The sequence below is a fragment of the Glycine max genome, chromosome 10, assembly GCF_000004515.6.
Source record: "Glycine max cultivar Williams 82 chromosome 10, Glycine_max_v4.0, whole genome shotgun sequence".
NCBI lineage: Eukaryota > Viridiplantae > Streptophyta > Magnoliopsida > Fabales > Fabaceae > Glycine > Glycine max.
Window position 1 is genome coordinate 37336854 of NC_038246.2, and position 15740 is coordinate 37352593.

A 15740-nucleotide genomic window follows, 5' to 3' on the forward strand; every position below is an offset into this window, starting at 1 on the left:
CATTTAACTAAATTAACATAATAATTCTTTGTTAAAAAATAGGGAGATTTTCTACTTCTTATCCCTTAACTTGTTTTTTTTAACTAACATAATTATGTTTTGTAACAAAAAAAAATAACATAAATACAATTTAGTTTCCTTAAAAAATTATTTTAATCTCATTGATAATATGAGAAGATTTATATTGTCAATTAGTTATTCCTTTAAAAGTCTTGATTTTATTTTGTCATTCAATTTAGTTTAATAATTTTATTTTTTTATAAGAATTTAATAATTTTACTTTATAACATGATTAGACACACAAACAATATTTTATATTGTTGTTCAATTAACATAATAAAATATTTTATAGTATCGTTGAATTATAAATCACTATACACAATAAACTTATTAATTTTTATAATTGCTTTAAAAGTCCTTTTTATTTACTGCGCTTTAAAAGTCCTGTATATTTCACTTGCTCGATTATGCATAAATAGATGCCTCTTATTATGGCCTCCTAATAAATCAAACATCACATAGCAAGCAATTATCAAATTGATATTAGTGTAATTTGGTTCTTCTCTATCACTCTCTTCTTGCTTGATTGTGCATAAATAAAAGACCTATTATTAAATTTCTTAAAAGTGAATGAAGATACTTGTACGATTGTTATCGGCAATCATTAGGTTATATTGTATTCCTCTTTTGCTTATGAGCATATGAATAAAATAAATTATCTTATTGGCCTTTTAGCTTTTCTATTCCTTAGGATTTTAGGGTTATTTTCAGTTGTTTAGGAGTAGCATCCTAACAAAGGTGTTTTTGAAAGTTTTAAATGAGGCTTGGCATGAAACTTTGGAAAATCATTTCCATCCATTCATTTTCTCTAAATGTGTTTGATATTTATGAGTGTTCTAAAGATTTTATCAAGATAAGATTTCATACAAATAGTTCTATTTGATACTCATGTACATAATTTCATCAAATGCATGTTACAAATTATACATCACCAGCAAGAGATATGAAAATCATAAAAAAAAATGTATGTTATCTAAAGGGTAAAATTTCAATTGTGACATGAAAAGAGAGTGCAATAAGTTTGAGGGATAACAACGTCTAAAAATAATAACACTAAAAGGTTAAAAAATATTAATATTATAAGAGTTTATCATTGGTATATGTTTTAATTTGAGTGACATTAGACTCCATTTAGTAATGAGGTTGGGATAAATATACTAGAACTTAATTTAATTTTTATTGTTGTCATTGTAAAAAAAAATTAAGTGCTATAGGTTATAAATTTTATCATAATAATAACAATAATATATTATATATAGTAGATAAATGAAAAACTAATACTCCTTTTATTCAATTACATAGGTACTCTGAGGTTATTTTATATAAAAAAGAAAAATTAATAAATAAATGAAAGAGAATAATAATTTTATAAAATTAATTTCATTATCATGGTTAATTATCTTTTATTTTGTAGCTTAATATTATAAGGATTATAATTGAAAAAAATAATTAATCTATAATTAATTATTAATAAAAACAATTACTCCATTCGATGCATACATTTCTTATTTCTAAGTTATCCTTCAATATATATAACTATTTTTATTTCACTTTTCCTACAAAAATTGTTACCACTATCTTTTTCAACTATTTTTTTTAAAATAAAAATAAAGACTTCGTGTCTTTCTTTCAAATAGTATTATATATAAAAAAAAACTAAAATGATAGTGAATTTGGATAATTTTTTTCTTACAGATTGTTACATTAAGAGAACAGTAGATTATAGATCATAGATTTTAAATATCAACTATCGATAAACTTAGAGAATACTTAATAGATATTGAATGCAAACTGGTTTGTGGTATATTTGGCTATTCTGTACTATTGTTCGTTCCTTTCTTGCTTGCACATGTATGGCTCACGTCTTCCCCTGTTTGCGTTACAAATTGCATTCTACAAATCAAAATAATAAAACAAACAAGAGAATAGAGCCGTTGATCAGGGAGATGGAGTGTTTGAAAAGGTAGATTAATCATATATTACGTACGAACTATAAATTGTTTTACGATCAAAATCATAGATTCATTCGTAGGTTATCCCGAGAAACACGCGAACAATGTGGTGAGTGCATCATGCAAGCCTCTGCAATTGTCTCTGTTTCTGTCTCTTTCTTCCCTTTTTCGGAAGTCAGCGTCACCGCTTCATCATCGGTGAAATACCCAAAACCAGACACCGCGATCAACTGATTACAACAGTTTCTTCATAGCGAGTTCTGTCTTCAAAATCATTGCTTTATGTTGGTGTCTTTCTGGGTTGGTTGCTTCTTCCACAATGGTAGAGAGAGAGAGAGAGAGAGAAAGAAAGGAAAGAAAGAGTTTGGAGGAAGATAGAGCGACATACTGAGAAGGGGGTCCTACTGCTTAATTTTTTAGGGGCATCAACAGTCTCTGTCCATGATTTTTACTTGGGTTGGGTGGTGCTGCTGTGTCCTCAAATTGACCCATCCAATCACCATCACTGTATTCAGCATCACACTCCTTTCTATCTCACCATTTTGATCAATAAACCAAAGCTTCTCTCTCTCTCTTTGGTCCTTTTTCCATCACTAGGAGGATTTCAAATTGGTCATTGAGGGTGGCTCAAAAGCTCTGCTTCTGGTCAAACGGGACAAAGTGGATCTCACTCATATGAAGAGACTTTCAACTGTGAGTGAGTTTGTGTTTGCTTATTGGCTTATTGCTTTTTTATTCCCTCTACCTTTGCCCTTGAGTGGTCTCAATCCAATGTTGCTTTTTGGTTTCCACTGTCAAGCTTAGTGTTGTAGTGGGTGGAGTAGTAAGATCTAAAACAAAATTTTGTACACAGATCAAGAACACCATTCATGGGATTCTCCGCTGTCTAATTTAATTTGTGTTACTTGTTATCACTCATGCTTGAAGAAGTGGTCAATGTGAACTGATTGGTCTTTGGTTTTCTACTTTTCTATGTTGCTTTCCTGGTATTTTAAAATATCTTCTTTGTTTATTTAACTATTTGATGAAATGTAGCTGATCTAAGTAGATTATCAACTCATCAATTCGAAATTCTTCAATCAGTCTTCTATAATTCTGTAATTTCATAATATTGATGCTTGCCAAGATACTGCTCTTGTTTCAGTTGCTTATGGTTTTATAAAAAATGATATTTTCCACTATGAGAAGACGTCTAACCGATGGTGGCACTTTTCTCTTGCAGTTGGTGGATGGGTTTTTGGTTCTTGCATTGTTCAGTTGTAGCACATGGACAGTGTGGAGCAGCTCATGCTGCAATCAGATAAACTCGTACGAAGTCCGGCCTCACAGTGTCAGTATTACTGAATTTGGAGCTGTTGGCGATGGGATCACTCTCAACACAATAGCATTTCAGAATGCCATCTTCTACCTAAATTCATTTGCGGACAAAGGTGGAGCCAAGCTTTTCGTCCCGGCTGGCCGGTGGTTAACAGGAAGCTTTGATCTCATCAGTCATCTAACTTTGTGGTTGGACAACGATGCAGTAATTCTTGGATCAATGGTAATCTGCTCATTGTAAATAATATGGTGAAATGCAAGGAAAAGGAAATTTAGCATATCTGCCAAATGTGTGTTTGCTTTGCTGGTTTGCCTGCGATGTGATTATGACATAATTTGATGTCAGTTTCAGCATAGACACAATTATGTGTATTAATCAATTTGGCAGTGTTTTACTGTAGTTAATTAACAATAGGTACTTCCTGAGCTACATATGTGTTAATTTAGGATGCAAGATTTTTCTTATTATTTAATTTTTGGCTTAAAAAATCTATTTATGTTTGTATTTTATACACTGGTAGTTTAATCTGTTGACCTTGCTGTCTCAATTATGATATGTAGCATGTGACATAAATGCCATATCATGCTTGTTACAGAACTCTGACGACTGGCCAGTTGTGGATCCTCTACCATCATATGGTCATGGAAGGGAGTTGCCGGGTGGAAGGCATAGAAGCCTCATTTATGGACGCAATTTAACTGATGTTGTCATAACAGGTTGGTAATATTCAATGAGGAATTATCTTCTATTCATATATTTCAATCACACCCATATTCTGACACCCTTTTTCACCTGTCTCTACCTCTTCTTTCCATACTGCATCACCTATCACATTTATTATTTTTTCTCCTTTCTTCCTGTCTCTCTCTTCCCTCCCAAGGTGTATGCACCTGCAATGGGTGTGAAAAAAAAAAATCTTTGTTGAATTTCAATTTATTAACGCCATTGGTATCCCAATGAAGGTAACAATGGAACTATAGATGGTCAAGGGAGTATCTGGTGGAACAATTTTTGGAACAAAACACTGAATTATACGCGTCCTCATTTGGTTGAGTTGATGAATTCAACTGGGGTTCTCATTTCAAATGTAACTTTCATGAATTCACCATTTTGGACTATTCACCCTGTATACTGCAGGTTTGTTCCCTTAAGAAGGATTGAATTTATCCATACTTATTTGCTGAACTTCATGCACTTAAATTACCGTTTTAAAATTATGCAATAGTGAAGCTTTCATGACTAGGGGGAGATCTGAAACTGTTTTTTCTGGATGAACAGCCATGTAACAATTCAGAACGTCACAATCATTGCTCCTCTTAGTTCACCAAATACAGATGGCATTAATCCAGGTGAGGTTTCTCCCTTAAGCTGAAAAGTCATACCCTGTGTAATCAACAATGCATATCTATTCTAGATTAATTTTCAACAATCCAATGTTTTCATGATTTGTTTTAAAGGGAAATTTTCATCTGGACCAAAGGAGGTCTAAATTTCTAAAAAAGTGGTGCAATACATTCATCACCTAGTGGGATTAGGCTATCGTTGTTATTGTGTTGGTAGTGGTGCCTATATTCATAGAAATAAAGCTATATGTATCTCCTACTGTAGTTGCGTTTTTTCTTGTCTGGGTTAACTTCTGTGCCCTCTACTTGACACTTGAAACTGCACCAATGTCCTTCACAATTTTCTTTCAAAACATTAATCATATTCTCACATATACCTCCTAATTGTGTCCAGATTCTTCAGACAATGTATGCATTGAAGACTGTTATATAAGCACCGGTGATGATTTAATTTCCATCAAAAGTGGATGGGATGGATATGGCATTTCATTTGGTCGACCCAGTACAAATATTAACATCCGCAGGCTCATTGGGAAGACAACGAGCGCAGGGATTGCTATCGGAAGTGAGATGTCTGGAGGAGTATCAGAAGTTCATGCAGAAGATATTTACATTTTTGATTCACATAGCGCAATTAGAATAAAAACTTCTCCTGGCAGGGGTGGTTATGTTAGAAATGTCTATATCTCTAACATGATCTTGGTTAATGTAGATATTGCTATTAGGTTCACTGGTTTATATGGAGAACATCCAGATGACACTTATGACCCAGATGCTCTACCGGTAATAGAAAGGATTACTATCAAGGATGTGATAGGGGAAAAAGTCAAACGTGCCGGCCTTATACAGGGTATTAAAGGTGACAACTTTGTCAATATCTGCCTATCAAACATCACCCTTAATGTGAGCAAAAAATTGCCATGGAACTGCTCTTACGTAAAAGGATACTCTGACTTGGTTTCACCAGAAGCGTGCGAGCCTCTCAGAGAAAGAATATTCCCTGAGCATTGTTCAGACTGTTACTATTTGCCAAACCACTTGAAGAGTTTGAGTAATCAAAACTGGGGTGCTTGGTTACTGTCTTAGTAAATTATGGAGTTTAGATATTCAAGCAACCAAACTTATAGCTGCAATTTGATTGGTGGATTTTTTCAACAGGACAAAATTTACCCGACGGAAGTTGAATGGTGTTGCTGATCTGCAGAATGATACCGAGAGATAATTGTTTCTTGTAACTGGTGTGCAGTAGCAAATAATTGAGTGATTTATCAGAAATATGAATATGAATGATTTCATGTCTTGCTTTCCTAGGTACTTGTTATTTTGGAGAAGTAAAATGAAAATATGAAAATTGTTTCCATTGATTGAAAACAAATAAAGACAAAAATGTCATTGATTGTTGATAGAGCTGAGGTTACTCGTATATTATTACATTGAATAAGGAATTAAAAAATGTCAGCATGATTATTGTTGGTTGTTTTCATTTTCATGTAGGACGGGGTAGGGAGGAGGGACCTAATAATCTTTTGGAACTTGTCTAGCTAAGAAGTGAAATGGTACGTACATAAGCTTTGTTTAAAATAACTTTGCCTTAACAATAAAATTGGAATAATAATGGATATAGCTGGGAAAAGAACATGACTGCATTTGCCTTTATATGAAAATCAACAGATCAAATGAGCCATACTTACAGGTTCATTGGCTAGTTGGAACATAAATTACATGTATAAAAATTAAACAGAAATCCATGTTACATAATGATTAACCATCCCATGTATAAATTACAAGGAATCAATGATATATAGAAAATGCACATATCAACAACTCTTTCTCTAAGGTTGAGAATCTCAACTTCTAAAATACAACATTGCTTATCTTGGGGATGGTTCGCTATCATCTTTGCTGATCACTGAACATAAAACCTGCCTTGAAATATGTGTTTCGAGCTCCCTGGACACACCAGTTAATTTCAAGTCGAAGCTGCTTCTGTATTTGTGATGCGGAGATGCCATCATGCTGCTAGAGAACACCGTTGGTGAACCAGCAGAAAATCTCCTTCTTGGGCTTGAAAACCTTCCTCCTGGTGATTCGGTAAGTCTGCCTTTTGCTATAAAAGATGTTGAGCCAAAATCCTTAGTGTCCATATTTTTATCTGGACTCATCAATGGTCCGCATTTTGTTTCCAATGGAAGAGGTTTTAATGAATTATGCTCCCCCATTGGCTTTTCTCTCATAATCTTTTCCCTGGCCTTCTCAGCTGCTAGTTGGGCTTTTTCTCTGGTCAACTTTATGAGTTTCCATGGGTTAATGCTTACATGGAACTTCTTTGTCTTGATCAAGGGTGAAGGTTCAGTTTCTCCTTCAATCCTGATAGACAACCTAGGCGAGCTCTGAAGCTCAAAACAACCTGCCCTGTTAGTTTTGATTCAGAATCACGGCATAAAATCAAGCAAGCAATCTATCTGATTCTTACCTGGTTTCCTTTGCATAGAAACCTTGACATTAGTGGTGGCTTTTCAGGTGAGTCAAAATCAATGCTCTCATCTGAAGAGAAATCAGAATCATCCAATGATTCCAAATCCATTGCTTCGTTCTCTTCTCTCATGGCTAGAATATAGTCATAGGTCCTCATTCCCTTCATTAATAACAGACACAGCAGGATTCAATTGCAACGAACATTCCAATAAAAAGGACATAGCTAGAAATTGATGGCAAAGCACATTGGCAAACTGATTATTCAAGCAAGTACTTTTTTCAATACACTTTGGCAAACTGATTTGATAGCATGCGTACTTGTCGTAAATATCAAAGCATAATAGTATTAGTATATGATTGTTGATAGTTTCAAAAACAGGAAAGAAAACTACCTTTCGTATGAGAACCACATGAAAGAAGAACAGCTGTCCCAATGCTGCTGAACTATACGCTGTCAATAAGAGAAGAAATACCTGCACCATTCCATGAAATTTGAAAGAAAATCAAATGCAATGCTAAATTCTAGATTCAAGTCTCACACAGACAGAATAGTGAGAATACAGAAGCGCCACAGAATGATTCAGACAACTCTTACACATATGGTGGCAAGAACTCCTCTTGGAAAATCTACATAAAGCTTCCTCTGAAGCTCTTTTTCTATTCCCCTCCTATCAACAAAGCACCTGATAAATATAGCAATTGCAGTCCCTCCTTCAATCAAAAGCTGTACAAATAACAAACAATGTTGGAAACAACCCAACTAACCTAACCAAAGCACTTGTTAGTGTTGTTTCTAAAATTGGAAGAGTCTATACACTAGTGAGTACTGACCATTAACAAGACGAAAATCATGAGAAGAAAGAAGGTTGTGTAGTTCCTTTTCCCAACACAGTTATTCAGCCACTGGAGACAAACAAGCAATAGCAATTATATTTACATCTCAAAAACCAACGAGGAGAAGAAATACATAAAATTAGAAATGACAGAACATAATACTACCTACCCTGCAATGGTGATCAAACCCTTCAACACAGCGATTGCAAGTCCTGCAGTGCTTACTGTGTTTTTTCACCTGATTCACATGAGAGTTAGATTTGACGGGTAAAGATACAAATTTGTTTGGATAATATTCTCAATAAGCACTTGTAAAAGAAGAAAATAAGAAGGTAAAATGAATTAAGCTTTTTCCTCATATGTTAAAATTAGCTTATGTATAAGATAAAACAACCTTTCAAAGAAGTTAAATTAAATGAGGGTTGTTTCTATAAATTAACTCATACATAAACTAATCCAAACTTGAGTAAGAAACTCATGTCATTTTACTTCTAATTTTCTTCACCTCAAGTGCTTATAGAGAAGTTTATGATATGAAAGAAATAGAAGAACCTCAAAATCACAGAGGGCACAAAATGAGATGTCATCCTCATTGAGATTGGGGGCAATGGCATCATCATCATCCTTCATGACGAGAGGGAATGGTAAGAGAGGCTCCATTTGGGGACTTGTCTTGAATGGATCCAAGTACTTCCTCTTAATGAAGGTCCTGAGCAACTTCCTCTCCACCCTCCGGAAGAACCTCATCACAATCTGGCCAAGAATGAACCCGTAATTCAGCTTCGGAATCGCGTCCGATTTGGCTCTCTGCTTCTTCTTGTTCCGGAAGCAGGTCCTGTCCGTGGGATCAATCGCCGTACACCTCACAAACAGAAACATAACAGCAACCGCGACGGAGGAAAACGTGAGGGTGAGTGTTATCTCGGCGGTTCGGTTTCCGAGGAAGAGTCCGAGGAAGGTGAAGAAGCACACCACCAGAAAACCGTACACCGCGGCGCCCACAAACTGCAATGACGAGAAAGATATAAGATTAGTTAGATGGTTAAGAAGAAGAAAAAAACTAACAATTTTATTACTCTGAAAAAAGGAATGGAAGTGGAAAAATGGGGAAAACCTGTAAAGGGTGAAGAGGGCGTTGCCAGCCATGGCGTCTCATGGTATGATAGTGAAGCAATGAAATGTGGGATTGATGTGAGAAGAGAGAGAGAGAGAGAGAGAGTTAATAGAGAGTGGTTGTTCCAAAACTCTCTAAGCTGAGCTCAACGGTCAAGTTTTTCTTTGTTTTGAAAATTGAACTGAACGGGGCTCCATTGGATGCTAATCCTGGGGTATAGATCTGTCTTTTCTCCTCATCCAACGGACGCAAATAGTAGCTCTTTCTCTGCCTTTCCCATAAAAAAGACAAAGTTTGTGTTGTGGGACCATCCAGATTCAGGCCTTTCCCATAAAATCTATTGGGCCTTCATTACATCCAAGATCCAAAGTAAAAACGCATTGACTCTTGATTTTAATTATTCATTTTTTTTTTTAGTTTTTTTATCAATCGAATTGGGTTCCTCATCTTAAAATCTCATCCGGACATATAATGGAGGTGCAGTGTATTATTAATTAGTAAAAGAAAATATCCATAAATATTTAGATCAAGAATATAAAATGTAACATAATTGATTTTTGTGTTTTTTTATATGATTTTTTTTATATATTTTCTTTTACAATAGAAAAATATATAATTTTTTTATTAAATAAGAAAATCATAAAATTAGGATGACATGTTCATAAAAATCATGTGTAATTCTTGTAAAAAGTACTTCCATTGTTTCTAAAATTTTGATATTTCAGCCTTTTTTATTCCAAATATGTTGATATTTTACAAGTTTCAAGTCTCATTAATTATTTTTTTTCACATATATCCTTATTTGAAATAACTATATTTGATTTTTTTTAGAGGACTATACTTGCAGTCTACTAAAAAAGCACTTCAGCAAACAACAAATCACATTTATATCTTATATATATATATATATATATATATATATATATATATATATATATATATATATATATATATATATATATATATTACAATAATTAAGTTTTTTTTTTTTCACATATCCTCGGTTTAAAGACTAAAGTCTAGACAATTGGCCAAAAGGCCCAGACAGATAATTTATTATTGTACATGAAACTTTAATTTTGTATGTGTAATAATATGTACGTATAGTATAATACCTCATAAGCATAAATCAATAGCATTTTAAATTAAACATCTCATAGAAATTGATTATGATAATAAAACATAATAAAAAAAATTATATCTAAAGAGTATTGATATAAACATTCTTAATCTCACTTTATAATTATAGCGAAAAAACCTCACTTCACAAACCGTTGATCTAGTTGGTAAAAAATAGACTCATATTTCTATGAATATTTCAAGACCCAACTCACATAAATTTTGTATAATAATAAAAAATATCATTTCATAAAGTCTGTCAATAACTTATTAGGCATCCTCTTGAGTTCATTTTCCTTAGATCAATAGAAATTTATTCTTCAATGATCTAACCAACTCTTCCACGCGAGGTAACAACACCATTGTGGCCATTCTTATTCTGATTGTCTAACACATTACAATAATCATCATTTAACCCTTTTTTTTTCTTGTGGTACATTGTTAGGTACTTAGAAATGCCTTTTTACTTTCCCATACAATTTTTTCCCCAAGAATAAAACTATGTTCCTATCTTCACATGTTATACATAGAAATAATATGTGTTGTCATACACATTAAGGCTAAAATTCATGTGTATATATATATATATATATATATTCGTGCTAGTTGGCGACTCAATATGCGGGCATGCATATGATTGTGAAACCTAAGTGGATCCAGGCAACATAGATGTCCCATTAAGAGGAAGATCACTTCCACCATTGCTACTATTGTTGTTAATTCCATCATTTCCTCTAGGAGCTCCAATAATTGATGAGATCGCTGCTGCCAATGCTATAGTGAAATTCGGATTGGAAGCAATAGCTGCACTCATCGTCTCTGTCGTAAACAAAGGTTGTTGTTGGCCTAATAATGGATGTGGCATCTTGTGGGGGAAGATGACAGGGTGTCCTAGTAGCTGAGGAAAAGTAGTTGCATGCAATGGAAGAGGGGATGTTAGGGCAGAGGGGTTGGTGGTCATGTCAAGGGTGATAGTGGGAAATGGTGCAGAGGTTGAGAGCGTTGCCATTGGGATGTAGGGCATGGAAGAGAATACTCCTACAGTGTTACTTAGTGCTTCGTTATTATTAGATGTTGAACATGAAGAAGATAAGAACATAGATGCAGCTGCTGAGGTAGAATTTGCCATGACTATGGCTGAGGGTGGAAGAGGATGGTTATGATTGCCTTCGTAGGTTGTTATCAACACCGTCTTGTCATCCATGCATCTTTGCACCTATACAATCATAACCATACCAATATCAATATCATATAGTTAATTGTATTCTCATTAAGAAAAGTTAACCAGTAAAAAAGAAAGAAAGACTAGGAAAATTGGCAAATTAAGTGAGTATTTAATATATATTTTATTTTCTTCCTCACCCATCCATGATATTAAATATGGGACTTCAAGAACAGATATAAATTTGAGTTATCTATAAATTATTGGAATTTAATTCATTAAATATGTACTTTGTTAAACTCGGATATAAAAAATGTTACTTGTTAAAACTAAATAAACAAGTTCAAGTTTTAATTATTTAAATGAGTCCTGAAAGTTAACACACGCCAATTTAGTCCTTTCTAAGAATTCATCATATTTTTTAAGATTAGAAAAGACTAAATTCTTATATTTTTTAAGTTTGAGCACCAAATTCATTTCATTAATATTAATATGAAAGTAAAAAAATCTTGATCATGTTTGGCTGAAAACCTAGGGACTAAGTATTTTTTTTCTTTTATATATATCATTGATGAAGTTTTAATTTTAAAAGTATCATATTTTAAATTGGTGAACTGTGAACATAAACATTTTCTTTTTAAAAAAAACTCCTATTTTAATATTATCATTTTTGTCAAATTCTAATTCATCTTTATTAGTACAATATTTTATTTTCTTGTTTGAAGATACTTGTTAAATAATCCTTTAATACAAATATTTAATTTACAGTGAAATTTGATAAATAAAAAACAATCAAGTCATAAATATGTAAAGCAAGTTAAATTCTAGTTTCATATCATTTAACGAATCTAAGCTCAAGCTTAAGTTTGGTTTATTTGAACATATACATGTATTATATGTAAAAAAAATACTAATTAAGTTTGAACTTTAAGTAGTTTGGCTCAACTTATTGCCATCTTCCTTAAATTAAATGCAAAGTAAAAATTAAAATTACTACCTGCTTACGAACCGGGCATCCTACGGCCATAGTGCAACGATAATAGGCACGGGGACAAGGATTACCCTTGGCTATTTTTTGTCCATATTTCCTCCATTGACATCCATCGCTAATCTGAAAATTAATGCACATTCATTATATTACACAAAAATATGCGTGGATTAGTAGATTTTAACTGGGGAAATTTATATTTAATTAGGTAGCCTTATTATATCGTTTTACATAATACATACAATAATATGCAGTAAAATAAATAAATAATATGCAACAATATAAATTAGGACATATAATAATTAAAATAAATTTAATTATTACCAGAGGAGCTTCTGATCTTGCACGCACGGAAACCCTGGTTTTTTTTAAAGGAAGCTCACTAGAGTTGGACTCTTCAAACTTGGGACTCTTGGATGAGCCCCAACTCTGTGAGGTTGATTGTTCAAGAACATCTTCTACAGGATCAGTTTCAGGATGACCCTGCTTTCAAATTACGTTTAGTCAAATGATGGTAATTTTTTTATATGACTAATTACCTATGAATTGTTTGAGGAAATTGAAAAATCAATACCCGTTGACCAGATTTATCATCTGGAAATGGTGCAACTTGAGCGTCTAATTTGGTGAATGGTCCTCGTGGGTCCAATAAATGTTGACCAAACATCATCCCATTTAAATTTGTCTCCATCTTCTGTTCCATACACACATAGGTTAGGCTGGTTGATAATTTATAATTGTATCGACAGTTAATGTATAAGCTAGATGATAGTGATGAATGAGTTTATCATATATAGGTGATTAAATTTAAAGTGCTAAACTAAATTGATAAATATAAAATGAGATAAAAAAATGCATATTTATAAATTTTTATATAAATTATTCTATTCATTTTAAATAATCACTACCTTTATTTATTTAAACTATTTTCATGTAAAAAAATATACTATTTTTATTTTTAAACCTTTATTAAATAAAATGAAATCATAAAAAAATGTTAATAAAAAAAAACATGTTCCTATTATTTACACATTTCATGTGTGTAATTCTTGTTTGAGAGGTGCTAATTACTCTTTAGAACTTCTATGTAAATAAAATTCATCAAACTTATACTGTTGTTTACTCATAAGAAACACACGATTAATTACTGTATTTAAGTATTTTTCTCTCACGTATCCTCCAACTAAAGACATTGGAGTCTAGACTTTGGACTATTATGGTAAGGCCATCGAGAGGCTGCATCAACCGGTTGCTAGCTAGCATGTTCTAGGAGCCTTATTGTAATTAAACTTTAATTTTGTACATGTAGCATGTATAATATTTCAAAAGCATAAATCAAGCAGTAATTAAAAAGAATAAATCAAAATTACTTTGAATCAAACAAAAATTCATTAGAAAACTAAAAACAGAAACAACAAATCCAGACCATTATTAAATATTAATTAACTGAACACCTCTATACTTTGATCAAAAGATATTATCCGATTTGAATATAATTATATATCCGCCGTTTGAACTTGGTAAACAAAATCTAATATATATATACTATATCCCAAAGCACGTAGCAGTATTAACTACAGTCATATAGAAAATGCATAAAAGATAAGACTTGGTTCATTTAAGTGTATGTATATCTACCCAGTCACTTTCATATGTGAGGACCAAACCAGCTCTGTGACCTGTGGTTGCACATGTTAATCATGTCTCAGTTAAAGTGGTGAATGTTTCATATTCTGGAAGCGGTTTAAAGGTTTAAGCTGTTAAAGATAAAAATAGTAACACTGAAAAACTGAATTGTACTGTAGGATATATATGAAAGAAGATGGGTGAATTAATAAAGAGAAAACAAGCAATTTCATTAATTAGGGACTCTCTGCCCCATTTCTTTAGCAAGCTATAGTGAAGAGAGGTTAGTAAATATAAAGGAGAGACACAGATTTTATAGACTATATAATTAGAAAAGCAATATATATCTCTAATTATACTATGAAAAATAACTCAAGATATTATTCATTTAATTTTGTTTTATTCCGTTGCATGTGAGAATAACATCGATATCATAATTTGCCCAAGATGCATAATTTAATGAAATTAAAAAGGCATAATTGAGAGCTGATCGATCAACATATATATAAACCTAGCTACCTGACACTGCTTCTGCTTCTGCAAAGCAATGAACAATTGTAACTGGTTGTAGTTTTTGGTGATTTGGTCCAACATAGTTCTCAGTTTGCAATTCTCTTCTTTTAGTCTTAGTGATTCCCTTTGAAGTGTAGTCAGCTGAAAACAAAAAGAAGAAAAAAAATCAAAACTTAATTTCAGGCATCTCTTCAATTTTGAGGTCCATACATAGATCTTATGATGCAAACCAAAGTTTCAATATTTTCATCATTTGCTGCTGATCTTGATAACCCAGCACTCGGACTTAGATTCAGCGCAGTCTGTATACATATAACACGACATAAACAAGAATTAATTAATATTGGATCACAGATTTCGAATCCAAAGTGCATACATAGGTGGAGTAGTCATAACATTAAATGGACAAGTGCAAAAAAAGTTTTAAGGAAAAAGTATTTTTATTTTTATCTATTGGATTACATTAGAACACGTATTTATAGCAATTTAAACTTCAAACTAAACATGCTTGTTTTTTGTGTAACATGAAAACTTACGTTTACGAGCTGATCATTGAAAAGAGTTGGTGATCCATCGTCCTTAGCCATGTTCGTATGACGATGATCATGTGGTTCTTCTGGACTCGAGTTATCAGTGTCACTATTCTTTGTTGGTGATCTTGATGAGAAAAAATCCACTTCTTTGATGGAAGGATCGGCATGTTCTCCGGTGTTGACGGTTGTGGGATATAAATTGAGATTCTGGCGGAGGAAATCGGTGGATCTTAGTATGGTAAATTCACGGTTTGGTTGTTGCATTTGGTGGTGGTTTTCCATTTTTACTGTAACTGATATATGGAGTGAAGAAACAAAGAGGTGGTGGAAGCACCCTCCTTCTATTCTATCTTGGGTCCTTCGCAGTTGAGACTTGAGAAAAAAGCTAGGATCCAGAATAAATATGCATATGATTATTTGAAAATATATAAGAGGGTGACTTGAAGATACAATTTAAAGAGTGAGAATGTGGAAGATATTTTAGGTCTACTTTTCACAGGACAGTTTGTCATTTATTTATAGAGTGTTCCCATTTCGTAAATAGATTTTCTTTTTCTTTATAAGTATTTGTGTTATTTTCTAGAATCATCCTAGGTGCAACAATACATAGTGAAATATATTGATAAAAAATGAAATATAATCACAAAAGTTGAATGTAATTTAAATATTTAATTTGATGAGCTGGATTTGTTATAACTAAAAA

At 32.7% G+C, this 15740-nt stretch overlaps 3 protein-coding genes across 6 annotated transcripts; 1 reads left to right on the forward strand and 2 right to left on the reverse strand.

Annotated features, from left to right (window-relative positions):
• Window positions 1-1863: 1863 nt before the first annotated feature.
• LOC100778981 (probable polygalacturonase) lies at window positions 1864-6033 on the forward strand. Its single transcript, XM_003535248.5, has 6 exons — window positions 1864-2705; window positions 3235-3552; window positions 3926-4046; window positions 4293-4467; window positions 4609-4679; window positions 5068-6033. Exons 1-6 carry the CDS (start codon window positions 2688-2690, stop codon window positions 5757-5759), a joined length of 1395 nt encoding a protein of 464 aa, XP_003535296.2. The 5' UTR covers window positions 1864-2687; the 3' UTR covers window positions 5760-6033.
• Window positions 6034-6376: 343 nt separating this feature from the next.
• On the reverse strand, window positions 6377-9293 carry LOC100779504 (protein S-acyltransferase 18). Its single transcript, XM_003535249.5, has 8 exons — window positions 9097-9293; window positions 8535-8987; window positions 8152-8220; window positions 7980-8051; window positions 7744-7872; window positions 7541-7621; window positions 7147-7308; window positions 6377-7063 (listed from the first exon to the last, which is right to left on the reverse strand). Exons 1-8 carry the CDS (start codon window positions 9136-9138, stop codon window positions 6545-6547), a joined length of 1527 nt encoding a protein of 508 aa, XP_003535297.1. The 5' UTR covers window positions 9139-9293; the 3' UTR covers window positions 6377-6544.
• Window positions 9294-10435: 1142 nt separating this feature from the next.
• On the reverse strand, window positions 10436-15540 carry WRKY1 (WRKY transcription factor 1). Of its 4 annotated transcripts, none has more exons than XM_026124100.2 (7): window positions 15041-15540; window positions 14735-14806; window positions 14511-14645; window positions 12940-13056; window positions 12690-12848; window positions 12375-12488; window positions 10436-11431 (listed from the first exon to the last, which is right to left on the reverse strand). In XM_026124100.2, the coding sequence occupies exons 1-7, from the start codon at window positions 15317-15319 to the stop codon at window positions 10862-10864; spliced, it is 1446 nt and encodes a 481-aa protein (XP_025979885.1). In that variant the 5' UTR covers window positions 15320-15540; the 3' UTR covers window positions 10436-10861. The 4 variants fall into 4 exon arrangements, with proteins under 4 accessions (XP_025979885.1, XP_006589097.1, XP_014618646.1 ...); XM_006589034.4 differs by having other exon boundaries at window positions 12690-12851; XM_014763160.3 differs by having other exon boundaries at window positions 12690-12851; window positions 12940-13059.
• Between the last annotated feature and the right edge of the window lie 200 nt (window positions 15541-15740).